Below are 14,125 nucleotides of genomic sequence, written 5' to 3' on the forward strand. Positions count from 1 at the left end.
TGGGGGTTTGAGTCATAATTCGGTCACCCTATTTCTTTGCAATGGGACACACATGACACACACATCCTTTATTTAAAATAATGACGAGCACTTATTTAAACTGAGCTGATGACTATAAAACTGTTTTCGGTTTGTGGGCTAATGGCAGTCAAATTAAATATAACATTTGTCTGCTTGGGCTACACAGAAATCAGATGAAAGTGAAGTCTCGTTCTAGCGCGCTTCACGGATGCGTTAATCTCGAGATACTTTGTGCAGCAGCCACCCACCACCACCCGCTCCAGCAGGAAAGATGGCGAGGTTGATATGGGAGCCACCTGGGGTGGTGGAAGGCTACAGGGAAACATGCTGCTTTCCTCTGCATCCAAGGAGACTTGAAACATCCTCAGCTAGCAGGTGATTTTGATCAATCCCGGGTCTATGTGTGGAACAGTAGGTCTGCTAGCGGGGTAGTGGTTACTAGTTTATGGAGTGCGGGGTCGAGAACCGCCAATTCCAGCTAGCTGTCAGCTAACACTGGCTTGCTAACTCGTTAGCTCGCCTGATGACTAGTTAACTGTCTGGCTAGACAGCCAGCCAGGTGCTGCAGTGCTAGCTTCTCTAAATAATTTGATAAGACTAGACTACACAATCACCGATGCTGGTAATTCTTAGAAGTGGAGAAGATCAGCTCGAGCTAGTGGTGAGAAAAGAAGAAAAAACCTTCAAGTAAATCTATGCATGCAGCTAGCTAACTTGCAAGGCTGTGTCAATACCGTAGCTTGAATCCTTTGATTTTACAAGCCTGCTGCAGCTATGATTTGATGTTTGGTTGGTTACTTTGATGTCTGTCGTGTAACTCGCCTACCCGGCCATATTGTATGAATATACATGCATTGCATTCACGTTTCCCCCCCTTTCTTTTAGGTTTACAGCTGGCAGAGACTCATCAATCATCAAAATTCACCTTCGCGAGAAGATGGAACATAATTCTAGGAGCTGTCGCTCCACGTTGTCATTCAATATTCTCTTTACCATTTATTTTCCTGCCAGTGTGTTTTTATCTCCATCATGCAGTCATTCGGCTACAGACCTTGAAGGAGTCATGGATACCCTTAGGCTTAGTAGGTGGTTGGTTTGGGGCCTAAAGAGTGTTAGTAGGAAAATGGGGGAATATATGTATTACAAGAGCCCATTAGATAACAATGAGGGAGACTAGAGTTCCACAGTGCTATACAATGTCGATGTTCAATTGTGCATTCTTTTTAATCGTCTCATTCGTGACATGGACACCAGAGGAGGGGGCTGTGGGGTGAGGTAGTAGTTTGTATAGTTTTAGGATCACACCAGATCTGGGAGATAACTATACAGCCTACTGTCTTTCTCACGGCAACCAGACCATCACCTGTGTAACCAAGACTACTGGGCAGTCATCCTTGTGTGTTCAACTGCCAAGGGATGACCTAACATTGCTTGAAAATGTCAGTTGTTTAATGCATTTGTTTTCTGTTTTTTTTTATACTGTTATTTTATAACTGCTGTGCTCTTGGCTACACATTATTGCATTACGTCGATCTAGCAATCAGTGTGGTACACAAGAATACACCCCTCAAAGAGACTGCAGACTGTTAAAGAGCTGATCAGTTTGCATTTTTTGCATTGTTGATTTTGTGTGAGATAAACTTCTGTAGCTGTGCTGTGGTGAGGTAGTAAGTTGTGTTGTTGTGGGGTGTGGGATATTGCAACCCCTGTTCTGGAGATACAACTATACAACTTACTGCCTTCCACAATGTGGCAGCATAACATCTGTGTTCATACAGGATGGATTTATTATTGTAATATGCATACTGCTGTCCCTTGTGGTTAGAAGTTCTGAGATCTATATGGAGTGTAATGTGTATATAATGCAGTGATGTAAATAGGTTTTCAATGTAATGAGTCCCGGGATGCAGGGATGGTTTTTTTAGATGAGTCCCAGGGACATTTCATGAGTCCCACTTCAACGACGTTAGGAGTCATATTTTGTCATTTTTACAAATTGCAGCATTTAACTCCCATTTCATTTTATATGGTTACAATTAAATTCAATATTATTAAAGTGTCACCGCAAGTTGTCTCAAGACACTACATATAGAGCATGATGTGGTTATATTCATGTAGAAAACAGAAGAAGAAATGATTATAACTAAAGCTAGCAAAATAAACTAGAATACAAAATGGTACAGTAGTTTGTTTGAGTTTTTTTTATTGCGTCCCTTAACTATAAACTGCGTTTTGGGATGCAAAATGCACCCTATTTTAATCTCTAATGTATATACATGAATATCTATTTTATTTAGACAAATGCCAAGTTAACTTGTTAGACTGGCATTTCATCCTGCTATAGTTTGAATGTACATTTTTTTTATTCTACTGCTTAGACTAATGTTGCATTCTTGGTTTACCAATTATGATCATATATTACAAAGGCACTACACCACCTATGTTATTTGATGTGTGTTGTGTATATCTTGCTTACTACAAGTCACTGGATAAAGCTGCTAAATGGCTAAATTGTAAATCCTTTATTTACCCAGGGTAGTAAATGTGTATTGATTGATTGAATACTTAACATGTGTATTGTTTGAATACTAATATACGTTTGTGGGGGGCGGTGGCTTGTTTCCATTTACTATTGCAATGTTTTCCAATAGTAGGTGGGGTGGTAGGACCGTAGGAAGTGGACTGTAAGATCTTCAAGGACCCTTTTGCAGTGCAAAATAATGTTTATCTGTTCAAATACAGTTTGGCCTGTGTCTGATAATGCTTGTATGTTGTATCTTATTTACATGCACATTATTTATGTAATAAATATCTCCAATAACTGGATAGGCTACATTATTTGTTTGTCCTCTGGACAGAGTGATTCTTCACATTTCAAGGACAGCCTGACCTCTCACCTGTTCTAAACATGTAGATTACTTGTCTGGTCCTGGATACTGTTTATTTAGTACTCCGCTAATAAGTGTAGTGTGCTAATATAAGTTCAATTCCATGTTTTGTTGCAGATGTCATGCATTGAGCCCAATAACTGTCCCGATTAGGTTTTACCAGAGGGGTTTTACCATCTGCTCATCAAGATCCATGTGGCTTGTATGATGTATCTTGTTCTATCAACATTGAAATTAATAATTTAATTATTCAAAGCAAATTTTGAAGCATCAGTTGGTGTGTTGCCTAAATTGACCTTGGTCAGTAGACTGCCGCTGTGATTGAACAACATCCCCAATATCACAGCCAATGAGCAGGCGGGGCGTTCCCTTAGCGCTGCCCTACTGGACGACAAAACTCTAGTGGGCGTGCGTGGTTGCAAACTCAATCCGGATGACGTCAAACGCAACGTCCGGCTGAAACTACTGACTACTGCGCGTGAGTGAATGAACAAACATGGCGAACATTAGGAGTATCAAGGTGAGAAATTGAAAGAAAACTTATTAAAATACCTTTAATTGAATTGCATCGATCCCGCTTTCTTTGTTGCACTGTGCTTCTCTGAACATTTGGCACACTTGACACTGTGTGGAAGCATGTTTGTTTCCTAGCAGTGACACAAACACAAAAGTCTCAGTCAATGTGTGTAACGATAGTTAACATGGTGGGAACGAATTTAGCGCCCTCAGTAAGCTTAGTTGATGGCGTTAGCTAACCTAGCTGTGACGTTGACATTGGGATTCAGAACTTGATACTGTTAAAACAAAGTTTGAAGAGTGCATTGTCACGTCATCAATATTTCAATCGGGTGCTGCACTATCCTGCATGTTTGACAGCTCATGTCATGCAATTAATATCTTCTGTGTTTTGCCTAAATATTAAGAGCACAAACACCACCACTCGTTTAATCTCTCCCCTCTGCTCTTCTTCGATGTCCCACTTTTGTTTTCCCTTCCTTACCAGTGTATGTGTACCGGTATGTGTCTCCTCCTAATGCCTGGCAATGCAGAGCATCCATGCGTGTGCCCTCATTGCCCTGACCTGTCTAACCTTGTGTGAGCAGGGCATGGTGGGGCTGGTGACAGGCGGTGCATCTGGACTGGGAAGGGCCACTGTAGAAAGACTATTGCAGCATGGGGCATCTGCTGTGATCCTTGACCTCCCCTCTTCTGATGGACATGCCCTAGCAGCCAGCCTGGGAGACCGCTGTGCCTTTGCGCCTGCAGATGTGAGTTTATTATTACCAGCATTATGTATTAATATAAATGTTATATATTTCTCTTTTGTGCTGTGTGCGGCTTGCCTTGCACCCATTAAAACAATGTTGAGAATAGGCTACAAGGCAACGAAGGGCATGGTGCCATGCACAACGTTAGCTGCAATTTGCAACTCTAGATTTTTTTATAATGGGATGAATCTAGAGTTGCAATACCCTCCATTGACTCCCCATACTCATCCAATTTGCGTTTGCGATCTGCTTGTGCTTGTGCAGTTTGGAAGCACTTGTGTTTTTTTAATGGGTCGCGCTGCTGCCTCCTGCATTATGTGCAAATTCGAAACGGGTGGTACAGAGGGCCGTTCAGTGACTTACGACGAGTGATTCCAAACTCCAGCACTAAAAAAATAATCACTTACACAGAATTTCTTGACAGAAAGTAGCTCATAACATGTCTACGGTGGATTTGTATGAAAAAAAAGCTTGGCAGATTGAAAGAGGATAATTCAAGCTTGGCCTAGAGCTGCAATGATGGTGAGTTTAACGTTGTTTAATACAAGCAGATCGCAAATGCAAATTGGATGAGTAGGGGAGTCAATGGAGGGTATTGCAACTCTAGATTCATCCCATTATAAAAAAATAATGATTTGCAGCTAGCATGACGGCTAGCATGACGATGATGCCAACCTCACAGGTCAACATTCCTTAAAAGACCCTGACCAACACTGCACACGTCCTATATACTCTTTTCCCGTCTGGCTCCTTAAAAATTTCAGTCTACACCTCACCTATTTTCTTTTATAGATGCTAGTCATACTGTGCAGATATACTGTATGTTGGTTATTTGTTTGCATATCTTTATTTATTCGATCATAAATGTTATGTTGCTCTGACATTTGCTAGGTGCTTGACATTTGCCTAGTATCCTAGTTTCTTTAATTGACTATATTGTACTTTTTGCAGTTTGCACTCGTATGTCACTATTTACCCTGTTTGACTCAGGATGATGCTATTTACTCACATCTTTTACTTTAGAGTAGACAATGCTCCCATTTCTTTCTCTTGGGAAAGCATCTTCCCTCAAAGCCTTTGGCTTTCACATAAACATAATTTACATGGTAAGCATACTGAGCAACTAAGCGTACTGTAGTTGACTTGTTTTTGTGATCTTCTTGCGGTCTAGGTGACTTCAGAAGCAGATGTGGCGGCAGCTGTTGCTCTGGCCAGGGAGAAGTTTGGAAAGCTGGACTTGGCAGTTAACTGTGCCGGCATCGCTGTGGCTGTCAAGACATACAACTTTAAAAAGGACACCCCTCATAGCCTGGAGGACTTTCAACGTGTCATCACTGTAAGATCAACAGATGCATATAAAAATCCAAGGTTGTCCTGCATCAGTGAATTGAGTGTGTGTGTGTGTGTGTGTGTGTGTGTGTGTGTGTGTAGGTGAACATTGGAGGGACCTTTAATGTGATTCGCCTAGCAGTTGGGGAGATGGGGAAGAACGAGCCAGATGCGGACGGACACAGAGGCTGCATCATCAATACTGCAAGTGTAGCAGCATTTGATGGACAGGTACACTGTTAAAACTGCATTTTTAATTGTGGTTCAGGTATACTTGTATATTCACTTTGATTACATTTGTTTGGTTTCTCCTATTGTACTGGATTGTCATTTTCAAAAGATAGGGATTCAGTTTAGTCAAGCACACAATGGTTATCATGAATGTGTTACTAATTTCCCCATAATCACAGTGGCCATTTTGCACGTTGGAGTAGGGTCTAGGCCAAGGCTTCTCAACCTTTTGGGCTGGGGACCCGTCACCCCCAAAAATACATTGGCCATATCTCGCAACTTTTATTATATTCCGGAAAATGTCATTTTCTCCATTTTCACTTTTAGGTGGGTCAGGCAGCCTATTCGGCCTCCAAGGGCGGAATTGTTGGAATGACCCTACCCATCGCAAGAGATCTTGCACCCATGGGCATCAGAGTGGTCACTATAGCACCCGGTAGGTATCAACGGCCAACAGTTCATTTTCTAATTACTACCATAATTTATTTATCAGGCTCTAGTTGAAGCCAGAACTAAGGCTGAAGGCCTGACTGCCATGGAACATTTCAAGGGATGTATTAAGAATATTTTACCTTGCTTGAAATACTGTTGAAGACTATCTTAACCCATTTTGGACTGAGGCTGATTTAAAAAAAAACGCCTTCTAAGTCCTGACTTAAGTTTTCTGAAATACTTCAAATATTTATATAGCAGCATCACATATTTTGTAATTTTTGAATACTGTACAAACCAAAAGGGGTTCCCGTCCAGAAGTGTAGGGTTACAAAAAGGGTTTCCCGCCTATAATGGGTTAATGATTAAAGAAGGAAACAGGCTTAGAAGGAATTGAAAAATCCACTCATAGCTACAATCCTACAAAGTTATGAGCTTGAGATATGAATTGGTACATTTTCTCATTTCCCCCCCCCTGCCTTTCACAAGGTTGCCTGCAGAGGTCACCAGAGCAGTTGTAACAATTTCAGCTGTGATGGTTGTAATTTCATTGTTGATTTATGTTTTTTATGTGTTTTATGTGATTTATTCAAATTTTAATTTTAAATTAATAAAGTTTAGGGGAAATGCTTGGTTAATAAAACTCTCTGAGGCAGTTGAAGGGTTTAATAAACTATCAATAGTGGAGAACAGTATTTTAGAATTGCTGTTTTATTTATTTATTTTTTGATTATAGAACAATAATCCCTCCCGCAGTGAGTACACTACAGTGTTATTATAGGTAACTCTATACTCAATTGTGGACCTCCAATCCAGTTATTAATTTCAGTATAAAACAAATTAAACTGATTTATTTGCTAGAAATCGAACATTGACCAGAGCTAGCTTTATACCAACTTTGTAAGACGGATAGCGTCTGACAGGGAATAGATGGTTAGAAAGAGATCTAGTGTAGAACACAACAAGAATGGGAATGGCTGGGAAAAGGCACTGAAATTGGATCTCTTGGTGGTGACTGGTGATGGGGAGCCAGCAGTATCTTTTCCTGGGTGTAAGGTTACAGCAGAGAAATGTATTGCAGCAGGGTCCCTGAAAATATCAGTTATGTTTTTTTGCAGTGCCATCCTGCAATCATGGTGCCATATAGACTGGGGGGTGTTGGTTGTGGCGGTTTCTGGGGAGTTACCACCTACTGGGCGGTGGTGGCTCAGGGGTGGAGTGGCTGGATCGTAACCGCAAGGTTGCCTGTTTGAACCCGGGCTCCCCCAGAGTTGGTGTCGAAGTGTCCTTGAGCAAGACACTGAACCCCAAATTGCTCCCGATGTGCTGGCTAGTGCCTTGCATGGTTTCTGCCGCCATCGGTGTATGAATGTGTGTGTGAATGGGTGAATTGATGCACAATCTATGTAAAGCGCCTTGGATAAAGGTGCTATATAAATGCACCATTTACCATTTTACTGTTCCATTTTTTTTGTGTTCATCACTTGTGATGTACGTACAGTTTGAATAATAATCCAAGTGTGCCATATCTATTAAGTTATCGTGTGAACTTCAAAACTCATCGGCAGTGGTCATTATCACCTCAACAGCCACACAACACACAACAGCCTTCACCTCAGATTCTATATTAGCACCTTGCTACTTTCTTGCTACCCCCAGTCCTTCCTCCTGTGTTTCTGATGTGCTTCCTCAGATGGTTAGCAGACAATGCCTTTCTTCTCCCCTGTATATAGCATATAACGGTAGAACACACCACTGGGGTAGAAATTAAAATTGTCCTGAATGTCTCATTGTATACATTAGATTAGAATGTGTAAGTTTTACTTACATTATTCAATATCTGTCTCTGTTACTCTTACTTCAGGTCTGTTCTCCACACCTCTGCTGGCTGGCCTTCCGGAAAAGGTTCAATCATTCCTGGCTCGCCAAGTGCCCTTCCCTTCACGCCTGGGAGACCCTGCAGAGTTTGCCCATTTAGTGTTATCATTAGCAGAGAATCCCATGATCAATGGAGAGGTTATCAGACTAGATGGCGCGATCCGCATGCAACCCTGAGTGTGTGTGTGTTTTTCTGTGTGGCCTTATGGAAAGTGTGTGTGTGTGTGTGTGTGTGTGTGTGTGTGTGTGTGTGTGTGTGTGTGTGTGTGTGTGTGTGTGTGTGTGTGTGTGTGTGTGTGTGTGTGTGTGTGATATTTGCATATAAGTGAACAGATGTATAGTATGCTACTGGGTTGAAAAAGCAGAAAACTGTAACTTACTATAATCTGTAATGAATCATAATTGTTGTGCGCATACGTGAGAACATGAGTTCTATGCATGTGCAGTAGGCAGAGCATTGCAGTACTTCACACACTCCCAGGGTGGTTGTTTTGTAAACTAATGCTGATGATAATAAACAACAGATTCTCAACAGAATAATTTTTTCTCCCAAGAAGGTTTATTGGTGGATGTGGGGATCTCATCATTTAAGACAACCCAAAAAAAAAAGCTCATTTGGGACTCCCAAAAATCATATTTGAACTGGGGACCCCACCCCGACAAGTGTGGAGTTGAGGCATTACATTTGGTTTGACTCTCTTTGACAGATAAACATTGAGGAAATGGCCAATCTACAAGCTCATTCATTTACAATACAGACTACGACGAGTGGACTACGTCGGATTCTGTCTATCAGGGTAGCTGTTGGGTGAATTTATCTTTTTCGTGCCAGCTCCATTTGTAGAGACAGAGGAAGAGCAAGGAGAAAAACAGGATATAGACGGGTCAAATAATGAAAGTAGTGGGGGCACGGTGGTGCAGTCGGAAGCGCTGTCTCACAGAAGGTCCTGGGTTCGAGTCCCGCTGGGCGCATTCTCTCCACATCATCAGTGCCCATACTCTAGGTGGTGTTGGCAAAAGGGCCTTTCTGTGTGGTTTTTGTATGTTCTCATGTCCCCTAGGGTAGATAATATCCTCACAAAAAAACATGTAATACTGGTCTAAACTGCCTTGCCCTGGTCAGCCAGCATATGGAGAGGAAAGGAACTGGTTGGAATAACGTGTTCCTTCCACGCGCTACGTCCAAACGGGGAAACTCCTCCCTGTTAGGTGAAAAGAAGCGGGCCTTGGACTCCTCATGCGTTGAAGGAAACCGGTTGGCAGAAGTACTGTAGTGCTCAGGATTACACTAGACAATTAGCCCTTCACTAAATCCCACCCCAAAAAGTGGAAGGGCTAATACTGCTTGGGTGAAAATTGTGGGATAACAATTTGAAGGTAAAATATAAAAATAATAATCAAAGTAGTAGCAGGTGTGAGTTTTGACCACTGAATTCATCCTCACTTTCTCAATTTGTGAACTTTTAAGCGTTCCATAGATGACATTTTATTTTTACTTTATCTTACAATTTCCCAAATATGTAAATTTAAAGGTATTTCATTCATTCACTTCTTGGGGTCATTTTCACATTATTGTACTTGTGTGTAGGCCTATGCCTACCCCAGACAATTGTCATGATTCAATATTCAGATCTTTGATATTCATTTTAATCCCATTGAACTTCAATTTCCATTTTGACCATGTCAACTAACGTTAAAATGACCTCAGGAGTGTTTTAAAGTGAAATACCCATAGAATTTTTTTTATATACCATAAAAGATGTCTTTGTGGGTTTTATTTTGAAGTTTCAGAGCGGATGTCCTGGTTTTCTTCTGTTTTTTTAAACCATGGATGAGATTGACGGAGTACACAAACTTTGGTTCCACTTTCGCAGCCATGCTGCTGGGGGTTGTGACGGCTTATCTTGCAATTTAAACATTTCGGGTTTAGTCCGCAAGCAGTATATCTGACGTGTCGCATTGTTGGATTGGAAAGGTACGTTGATATAGGAATATGAATATAGTGCACTTTCAAATTTTAGCGTGCCTAGTGCCTACCAAACTAACAACCGTGAACCCCAGCCTCGATGATCGTTGTGTAGCGTTAGCACTGGTATCGAAACAGGTAGTGCATAGGTAGTGGTTAGTTATTTACCTATCTTATGGCAATGTTGGGTTCTGTTCCAGATATCGAATTTAGCTACATATGAGATAAAATATTCGTTAACAAGATGGAGGAGCTAGCTAACATGTCGATTAGCTTGTTAGTTCCACATTCCATATTCCTTATGTAGTGTAACTGAGCATATTCGCAATGTTGCAATATCCCCAACGACGTAGGGGATATTAGATAAATCATACTTCTGTTGTTTACTTGTATTATGACAATGCAAGCATAGCATGTAGGATATAGGATGTGCAATGAATGTAATGTTAATTATTTCAACTGAAACAGGTGGGGAACCCTGGGTAAAGAGGATGGATGGAGTCCCTTGCAACTGGAGCACTGCAGGCACACCAGAGTCGTTCAGTCGCTCTAGGCCAGACAAAGCAGACACCTTGTCCAAACTGGCCAAATTGGTAGCACGGGCTGAACCCCATCGACAGCACACACTGAACCAGAGTGAACTGCATAGACCCCAGCCACCCCTGGTCCCCTCGTGTGTTTGTCCAGAGTGTGACAAGGGATTCCCTGACACGAGGGAGCTCTTGCTCCATCAAGAGATAAAACATGCTTTACCCAAACCTCACCAATGTCTGTCCTGTGGGAAAGAGTTCTTGCTTCTGTCTTCCTTACAACTGCACAAATGTCCACACGAATCCTTTGCCTGTAAGCTGTGTCTAGGACAACCCCGACTTGGTGTTCCGTGCCCTGCCTGTATGGCTGGAACCTCAGAAACCACCAGTCACCAGGACAAGTCACCTCACCGCCAGCCTCACCTCCATGACAGCAGCCCCTATGCCTGCGCCCCGTGTGGGAGAGGCTTCAGTCAGAAGCAGGCTCTGCTGTACCATCAGCAGGCTGGTTGTAGTGAACCGTCGTCCCCTGTATTGGATATTAGCTGCCCTCCAGCTGACTCTCCCCCATCGTTGTCTGAGCCGGGGTCGCCTCCCTCTGACTCCTCAGATGCCCGTCCGGGGCCAAGCACAGAGGGAGCTTTTCCTTGTCAAATCTGTTCTAGGACATTCAGCAGAGCGGCTGGACTTGGTGTCCATCAGGCGTCCATGCATCGGGAGGAGTTTCTTGTGACTCGAGCGGCTCGAGCGGCGGCTCAAGAGGCGGCTCAAGCGGCGGCTCAAGCGGTGGCTCAAGCGCCAAAGAAAATCGATCGACGGTTTGGTAGGCGACCTTTTAGGCTGGTGGGCGCTCCGCTTGATGGGCCGCTTGGCAGTCCGCCTCGTAGGCCGCTTGGCAGACCGCCTTGTAGGCCGGTTGGCAGACCGCCTGGTAGGCCGGTTGGCAGACCGCCTCATAGGCCGATTGGCAGACCGCCTCATAGGCCGGTTGGCAGTCCACCTGGTAGGTCAATTTGCAGGCCAGCTGATAGGCCAGCTGGTAGGCGGACAAAATCCAAACAGAAGCTACTGAGCTGTCGTTCCTGCGACATGGTGTTTAATAACACCGCCAAGCTGTACTTGCACAGGAAAGAGCAACACAGCAGGGAGAAGACTGTTTGCAAAGACCCAAGACCAATCATCCCCAAACGTAGGAAGGGGGAGACCTACCCATGTCAGGTCTGTGGAAGAGTCTTCCTCCATCATCTGTCATTCATGACACATTGCAAAAAGCACGCCCCCTCCGTCGTCACTGTCACCCCGGGACAGAATGCCACCAAAGACTCAAAGCTGCCAGAAAAGAAACCAAAAAAACTCCAAAATGGCCTAAGAAGTAGCAACACTGTTGGGGCTGGCTCAGGGAGTCCTGGCATGAAAAGAGCCAGGCTAGAAGAGCAGTTCAATCATTCAGGGAGACCCAGGAAAGTGCCTGAAGTTGAGGAGGAGGTGGATGGGGAGTTCCCATGTCCATCCTGCGCTGAGGTGTTCTCTTGCCAGTCAGGGCTGAAGGACCACGTGGAGCTCCACCAGTCCTCTGTCCGGAGAAGGCAGTGCAGTGTGTGTACCCAGGACATGGCCTTCTCCAAAGGGCCTGGATCTAGGAGGCGGAGGCTGTACCATTGTTTGCCCTGTCAGCAGGCTTTTACAGCGCTGGACACTTTCCTAGAACACTGCCAGGACCATCTCCGACTAAAGGTGGAGGAAGACAGCATCACTGAAGCCTATTATGGCAACAAAAACTAAGATCCCCATATTTAACAGCAATATGTAAATAACCCTGGGCAATGCTGTGCTGTGCCGTCTGCCGGTTGTAGCGAGAATCATTAACCCTGTAGTCTGTAAATAGATCAAATAACCCAGCACCAGGATTATAGGCCCTGGCTTTATTTTGAAAAAGTGAATAATGCATTTTCAGCCATTTTGCAAACATAGTGAAATGGGAAGAGAAACACATTATTTGCTTTTTCAAGTCTTCAAAGACTGTTCTGTACTCCTGGTCTGCATAGGATTATTTGACTCTTCCCAGTTCCCGTATAACTTCATCAGCATAATTGCCTTACTGAGGGAACAGAAAGGAATCTGGGCAAAACTGATTAACCTATTTTGAATGGCCTCTACGGGTGCAACAGTTAATACAACTAATTGATTTAACTTTTTTTTAATGGATTTTCTAAAATGGCTAAAATAGCCGAGCTTGTAGATCAGATGTTTTTGCTATGTATGAGTTATACTGTTTGACAAATTACTGTGAAAATGTTTTCGTTTATTTGTTGATCTAAGTAAACTTGCTTCTCAATTATTCTAAAAAGTAATCAATAGAATAATTACTAAGAAGATAATCAATAGTTGCTGCCCTAATGGCCTCTGGTATAGCTTTAGTTTCACTGTTGGTTGAATGTAATTCTGTAGGATCACATCAAGTAGCAAACAAAGGTTACTTCAATAAGTAATAGTATACATGGCAAATTCAGTCAGATGTTGCATATAATGACATGCCCAACTAAATCAACTGGTTAGCTAAGGATTTAAGTGGTTAATGTACAGTACCAATTTACAACTTTTAAGGGCCACAATGCTTTTACAACATTTTGGGCAAGCCAATGTAGTTCAACAATGACTTTGCACATACCTTCCTCTCTCTCTTGGGAAAAGTGTGTTTGGCACAACCCTAGTGATTACTGACTGACTGAAGCCAGTGCAGTGACATGCCTATTTTACGAAAGGATACATCTAATGCTTTGGTTAAACATGCTCAGTTGTTGAGTTCCATCCATTCCTCCATCCATGATAGTTTTGGTAGATTTTCCAGAGTTTTGTAATTGTTAACTTAGATCGGCATATCTTAGTATAGTTGTACATTAGAAATGAGAAAATGCATTAAAAGTGCATTTGCAACTTTGGTCTAGAATTCATACATTGACATGTTTTCTTCACCTTACTAAGATTCTTGCATAATAACAAATTGCTGTAATGGATGAGATTGGGTAAAGATACTTTTTTCGTTGGCCTTTTGATTTGTGTGATTTGGAAATATTTTCTAACTATGCAAATAGATGCAGTAATGGCAACCCTTCAGTATGTGTGATCATACTTGAGCTATGGTGAATGACCCAGGGGCCAGGATCACATGGACATAGACAGTACTCGACTACTCGTACAGTATGCACAGCCTCTTGCTATGTGCTTGACTGAGATCTTGTACATAAATAGAGCCCCACACCATTATTGCTGTTCCATAGCCTAAGTTTACAATTATGATGTTTAGTATCTTTCATTTCAAAGGATTGGCATGATTGTTCATGTATTATCTGCTACTGTGTTAAAAATGACCCTGTGAAACATTTATTTTTTTGAAGCTTTCACTTTTGAAATTCTCTTTTTGTAAATGAGTTGTTTTTAGAGTGCCTCATTAAAATTGTTATCTCGTATTAAGTGTTTGTGTTCATTTTACTGACCCTACAGCTATAATGCAATTTATTTCTTTTGCATTGAAAGGCAATTTTCTGTCTTCTGTATTGCCATTTTAATAATTATTCTTAATTT

The 14,125-nt window shown here is 42.3% G+C and overlaps 2 protein-coding genes across 2 annotated transcripts; both read left to right on the forward strand.

Annotated features, from left to right (window-relative positions):
- The first annotated feature begins 3,283 nt into the window (after positions 1 to 3,283).
- hsd17b10 (hydroxysteroid (17-beta) dehydrogenase 10) lies at positions 3,284 to 8,587 on the forward strand. The gene is made up of 6 exons (XM_079524127.1): positions 3,284 to 3,429; positions 4,013 to 4,177; positions 5,349 to 5,513; positions 5,609 to 5,737; positions 6,065 to 6,173; positions 8,034 to 8,587. Exons 1-6 carry the CDS (start codon positions 3,406 to 3,408, stop codon positions 8,222 to 8,224), a joined length of 783 nt encoding a protein of 260 aa, XP_079380253.1. The 5' UTR covers positions 3,284 to 3,405; the 3' UTR covers positions 8,225 to 8,587.
- Positions 8,588 to 9,844: 1,257 nt separating this feature from the next.
- On the forward strand, positions 9,845 to 14,010 carry LOC306917778 (uncharacterized protein). The gene is made up of 2 exons (XM_079495995.1): positions 9,845 to 10,022; positions 10,482 to 14,010. Exon 2 carries the CDS (start codon positions 10,505 to 10,507, stop codon positions 12,323 to 12,325), a length of 1,821 nt encoding a protein of 606 aa, XP_079352121.1. The 5' UTR covers positions 9,845 to 10,022; positions 10,482 to 10,504; the 3' UTR covers positions 12,326 to 14,010.
- Positions 14,011 to 14,125: the final 115 nt, after the last annotated feature.

Source organism: Electrona antarctica (assembly GCF_951216825.1).
Source record: "Electrona antarctica genome assembly, chromosome: 2".
Lineage (NCBI taxonomy): Eukaryota > Metazoa > Chordata > Actinopteri > Myctophiformes > Myctophidae > Electrona > Electrona antarctica.